The sequence below is a fragment of the Cariama cristata genome, unplaced genomic scaffold, assembly GCF_000690535.1.
Source record: "Cariama cristata isolate BGI_N322 unplaced genomic scaffold, ASM69053v1 scaffold35734, whole genome shotgun sequence".
Taxonomy (NCBI): Eukaryota; Metazoa; Chordata; class Aves; order Cariamiformes; family Cariamidae; genus Cariama; species Cariama cristata.
In genome coordinates, this window is record NW_009614147.1 from 1,935 (window position 1) to 8,068 (window position 6,134).

General features: G+C 53.3%; 1 protein-coding gene across 1 annotated transcript in view; it reads right to left on the reverse strand.

Moving 5' to 3' along the window:
• SLC29A3 (solute carrier family 29 (equilibrative nucleoside transporter), member 3) overlaps window positions 1-6,134 on the reverse strand; it is an 8,452-nt gene that overhangs the window by 1,504 nt on the left and 814 nt on the right. The window contains 3 exon segments of the mRNA XM_009699300.1: window positions 1-46; window positions 1,248-1,474; window positions 2,509-2,591. The exon segment at window positions 1-46 is cut by the window's left edge and continues 16 nt beyond it. Of these exon segments, the coding sequence (XP_009697602.1) occupies window positions 1-46; window positions 1,248-1,474; window positions 2,509-2,591 (356 nt within the window).

Genomic DNA, 6,134 nt, shown 5'->3' on the forward strand with positions numbered 1-6,134 from the left:
TCTATCAAGGAGGCGATGGCGCTGATCGTGCCGCCCATGGCCTGACCTGTGCAGGGGACCAGAGAGCCAGAGCTCAGCACCCAGGGCCGAGCCAGCCTGACCGAGACGGGCACAAGTGAGGGACATCGAGGTGGCAGAGAGCAACCCACAGCACCTCCAGCGAGGAGGACGTTGATGCAGAGAAGGAACGCAGAAACAGCAGCATCCTCTTATTAACACTTCCCGGCATGCACAACCCCCCCAGGGGAAGCAGCTCATCCCCCTGCCCCACACACTGGTCCCCAAACCCGGCTGAGGGTACAGCTGCACACAGCACCTCATCTCCATTTCCACGCCTCGCTGCAACACAGCTATTCGTGGGGCTGCATCACCGCCCAGGTCCCACCCTGCATCCCCTGCCAACCCAGCCGCAACACCGCACAAGGGTCAGGATGGGACCCAACCCGCTGGGCTTGCACGTGCTGAGTCCTCCAGAGAAGGTCCAAGCCCTGGCCAAAGCCTAAACCTGGCTTTCCACTGGCACACATATAACCACCTCTCTTCTGCACTCCTCCAGATGGGAATTCAAGCCACCAGCACCAGGTATGCCGTCTCGGGGATGCAGCGATTTCCCTCACTGGGCTAAGCTCATTAAAACACTCCTGTCTCGGCCCCAGGAAAAATTTCTCCATCTTGATTTTATCCCCTTCCTCTCTTGGTTTGTCAGCCGTTCCGCAGCACATTTATAATGTTATCAAACCTCCAGGGAGCTCATCACTCACGGCTCCCAACGTGCCCCTCATCACTCATGGAAATGCATGGAAATGCTGAACAGAAAGGAGGAGACGATGCACTGTTAAAGATTCCTCCGGCTGCAAACAGAGGAGCTGAGGGACCTAGCTCCTTCCTCCCTTCTCCCTGCTCAGAACCAATACCCAGGTCAAGCCATCAGGAGCCGCTGGCTGGAGCTGCTCTGCAGGGTGTTTGGTCCCCCCCGGGCAGGGCCGGCGAAGGACCTCCGCTCTCCTCGTCTCTGCCGAGCCCTCATCACTTCAGTTTATGGGTATTTACAGAAACGAAAGCACCAGCTCATGTGACCGAGCATGTTTCTCCTTCTGCAACTTCCCTTTATCTTTAAGGCAAAGCTAAGTTTCTAAAATAACCCCCATGTGACAAAACGCCAGATGCAGGAGAGAAAGAAAATCACCCCACCATAGAAAACCCAAGAGCATGATCCCACCGGGACGGCGCGGCTGGGGGACACCTACCCGAGATGAGCGCCTGCAAGTTCTTCATGGGGAAGTGGCTGCTCAGCCCAAAGATGCTGCTGGTGAAGACGGTCGAGGCGCTGCTGATGATGACCATGCAGCCGATGATGAGGGCAAAGAAGCCGGTGGTCCAGGTGGAGGTGTCGACCTTCACCAGCACCGTGATGATCAAGAAGGTGGCCAGCACGATGAAGAGGGAGGAGAGGATCCGGATGCTGGCAGACACCCTGGGGCCAAGGGGAAAGGAAAATTCCAGCGTTTAAAACTGTAACGTGAAGGCGCGATGCAGAGGACACCAACTCCTCTGCTGCGAGAAGGATCAAAGAAAATAAAGAAGGGTGGGGGGAGATGAGGAATAAAAAGTAATGATTTTTCTCAGAAGCCTTTAGATGTTAGCTCTACGATTTCCACTTTTGCCATCAGCAGGACTAAGCCCAACCGAGCTGTAAATATCCTTTTCTCCCAGAAATCAGGAACTACCCCCATCGCTGGAGCAACACACAGCAGCAGCGATAAAGCCTGCCTGGGAAACACGGCAGGCTGGGTGAAAGCAACGCCAGGCACGTCGCTACAAGGGAATGAGCTGTTTGGGCACGGAGGGTGCTTATTGCCCGGGCTGGCCTGGGGGTAGGACGGAGGGGCGAGGGAGCCAGGCAGGGAGCCGGACCAGCAACACAGATCTAGAGATAAAGCACACAAACACATTCCCCTTTGCCCGCAAACATGCAGGAGTTTGATCGGGGATAAGGAAGGGTACAAAGGAAGGGATGCGGCTCTTTCAGATTTAAGTCAAGCTTGCAACAAGGCCCAAATGGTCCATTTCTAAACCCAGTTCAGCGGCTGGTAGGACTAGAGGAAGGCATTACTCCTGCTTGGATGAGCTCTGCTCTCTCAGCCGGTCCCCTGGTGACAACGATGGCATTTTTAAGAGCAAAGAGCATTTGCCAAGCAGTTAACCAAGGAATTTATTAGGAATTTATTCACAGTGGTGCAACTCAAGCCAACTCCAGGCATGGGTGCTGCTGGCGGCGGGCAGGGGGTTTCACCCCACTTCATCTCAGCCAGCTGCGATTCAGGTAGGGGCAGACCAGAGGATTTTGGCCGCGCAGGGAGGCTGGGCTCATGATGTCCCATGGCTTCCCCTCAAGGGAAGGAGAGGCTGAGCTGGGAGCCCCGGCTGAAGCCGGAGAAAAGCAGGAACGATGCAGGCAAAGCCGGGGAGAGCCGCAGCGAACAGACCCGGGAACGGAGCAGCACTTACCTATTGACGAGCAAGAAGTTTCCGATCAGGCACAGCACCGAGGGCACAGTTGAAGCAATGGAGATGTAACTCTCAAAAAACTCCTGCCAGGAAAAAAAAAAAAAAGAAAAGAAAAAGAAAAAAAGGTCAGGGGGGAACAACACATGAATTTCAGGTCCTAAATACGGCACGGTACAGCACGCACGGGGAGTTCGGCTGTAGGTATCCACCTCGCCGTGTTGCAGCACGTGTTGCAAAACTGCTCAGGGAATGGGTCCCCGGGGCTTTTTCATCCTGCGACAGCCCCGGGATATTTCAGGTAATTAGGGACATAACACATTCAGAAGCAAAAACGGTGAAGGAAATACCTGCCTCACTGCCGCACTGGCCCCATGGGGCAGCACCTGAAATAAAGAAGTCTAAATTTCTCCAGCATCCTGAACAAACCCCCTGAACGTTTTATCCTACTTGAGCTCCGTGAGGGTTGGTTTTTTTTTTTACAAATCAGGACACAAAAGCATTAAGATTATTAGCCAACTGCCTTAAAAGCCCGCGATGGCTAGCAAACCTGCGCATCCCTCTCCACGCAGAGTGACCGGGACACCACGCCTGAGAACGTGCTCGAGCAACAGCAGCCTGAGTGGGGACACAGGGACGTTATTTTCCCTCCCGGTTTCCCTCTCCGCGTGCACGAAACTCACTGAGAAGCTACATTGAGACTCAACACACGTTTACTCCGGGGACTCGTATATCCTCCGAATAAGTCGTCTGCAGCATCAGTCAATATTCACCAGCCCACCTCGCACAGAGGTCAGGCTGGGCACACAGAAAGCAATAACCACAGCAGAGAGAGAGAGAGAGATTTCTTTGCCAAGATTGCAGCCAAACGCTTACATTTTCAATCCGTTTTATGTATTACGCTGTTAAAGCGTGTCTACTCGATCTCCTCCCCGCGAGGCCCTTAATCCCTTGTTTTTTCTGCGGGACTCTCAGCCAGCAGGTAGGACGATGCTCGCAAAGAGGATGACCTACATCTCCACCCCCATCGCAATGGGCTTTCATTTTCTGCAGTTATCTAGCTACAGAGACGGGGCCACGTCGCGTCCGAGCGCGAGAAGGCACTTGGCACGTTTTCTCCGCACGTTATTTGGTTTTGGTTGTTTGGTTTGGTTTTTTTTTCCAGTTTTGGGTCATAGTCTTTTAATCAGTTTACAAGCATGTTCTCTTCCCTATCAGGAGCTTTTACTGTAAGCGACGGGAAATCTCATCATCGCTCCCAGAGGGTCCATATAGACGGAGATATCAATGCCCACGCTAACGTCATCGGCTTGGCGAAGCAGGAGGCTCAAAGCTCTACGGCCGTACGATGAATTATAGGAGAAAATACAAAGCAAAATGCAAAGTTGGCTGCTAAAACCAAGACTTATTTACCAACCTACTTAAAAGAAACCCCCAAATCAGCCTGGGGATATTTAATGTACTTTCAAGTTAATTTTCTTTTGGGGAGGAAAAAAAGACCTTATAACTCTTTCCACCAAGCAGAAGCGTACTTGAAGTAATCCAGCAGAGATGCTGCATTTCGAGCACCCCAGGGAAACGTCCATTCATTCCCAGCAAACGTGCTCACACTGGCGGTGGGAAGAGAATCGGGGAATTATTTAAGGAACTGAGGAGCCTGCACTACGCCGGGAAATTTTACCCTGCCTTACCCACGGCCAAACCCTGCTGTGAAAGAAGAGCCAAGTAGGAGGGTTTCTGCGATGAAGGAAAGCCCTCATGCCACATTTTTAATGCAGCAGCAGAACGGCGGGTGGCAAATATAACCCATAGCCCGACCAAGGGGAAACATCAGGCTCCGTACGCATCTCCGCTCCTGCTCGGCAGGTGTCAATCCAGCTCAGAAGGTAACTGTTCTCCCTCGGGGGGTATGCCCACCCATCACAGACGTGCTTTCAGAGCAACTTTTTGGCTATACAAGATATACCCAGTTCTTCCCCCTTTCTGCTGAGCCCTCCCTGACCGGCCAGCTCATCTCCTCTGGGCATCCCTTGCTCGCAAGGGCCGAGCTCCACTATCACCGACACGATTTTAGAGAATAAACGCAAGCACTGAAAGACTGTCATCCCTTTCCTGGTTAATAATAATTAGTAATAGTAATTCCCCAAAGCAAACTTGATATCTTCCTCCCCATCCAAAGCTGCCCTCCTCCCACCTCCACCTCTTGTGGGGGAAGGTCTCATCCCTGAGCCGTGGAGCCGAGGCACGTCACGGACCCTATATTAACTACAGCATCTTCCAACAGGCTGCCATGATGCACGCCGTGCACTCCGTACCTTAAAAAAACCAAACCCAACCAACAACAGAGCACGGCAGCAGCAAATTAGTCACCGGCGCTGCCGGGCATTGCCAAGATGCTTTTGCAAAGTAGTTTTTATTCTGCTCCAACCTGGACTTGGCAGCTGGGCTCCTGCCGGGCTGGAAAAGCAATCCAGGCCCACGGTGGTGGCTAAAGGCAGCGGAGCGTTACCTGGAGCACGGGGCATGAAATTAGCAGCAGCGAGCAGGCTGGAGCGGCGCGCAGGCTGCCAGTCACGGGTGCATCTTTTCAGAGTCGAGCTCTTTTCGCAGGTAAGCCCTCCTGCCGCAGCTCGCCATCCCAGGGTGGGAACGGGGGCCGACCGGCTCATTTTTGATCAGCCTCGACTGCCACGGAAAAGCCAGGCTGCTTTTCACCGGAGGAAGTCAAAAGCATTGGACCACAGCCAGACAGACAGAGGAGAAACACCTTTTCCACAAAGTAATGGCTGAGCCGATCAGGAACACAGCTGCGCAAGAGTTTTTAGGAAGAAGACACGTAGCGATGCTTTACTTCGAAACAGCTTTTCCGAGAAGCGCCTTGGATAAGCGTGACACAGAAGCGATGAGGAGCGGGTGGGATGCAGGGAATGAGGGAGGACATCGTGCCCCGTGGTTGCACAGCACCCTTCGTCCCCTCTCCGAGCACCCTTGCTGGCACAGGGACGGCCTACCTGTGGTTTTTTGGGCACCACGGGGACTTGGTCTCCATCAGTTTAATCCACTCAGTACCATGATTTACATCGGTACTTCAGCATCCTGGTACAAGCACCGTTGGTGACACTCTGCTTCCTCCCCATCAAAAACACAGCCGGCTTAATGACTGGTAAAATCAAAACAGCCACGGATGCTGTACTGGTGTGAGCAATCATAGAGAAAACACGGGTGTCACACCTGGCCCTGTGTTTATATCAAAATAAAATGTGCCCAAACCACCTGAACAAGCCCGGCAACGGGAGGAGGACGGGACGCAGCCTCACCACGCCGACACTTGTGCCAGCCACAAAGAAATGGCATCGCTTTGTCAGGGGGGCACAGGGAAACAACCTTGCCGTGGCAGAAGGAGCAAGAGAAAGCGGCTTTCTTGGGGAGAAAAAGAGAAGCCATCAAGCTTGCCACCCCAAGGCCGGCTCATCAGTCACCCCGTGACAAGCCCCTCATCCCATGTGCCAAAAGCCAGATGTTTATTGCCGCAAGGAGATGCTCCGGTCACACCTGCCAGATCTTGAAGGAAAAGCAGTAAAGCACCCGGGGTGGCTCCAGACTATCTAAGCCACCTGCTCCGGCGCTGG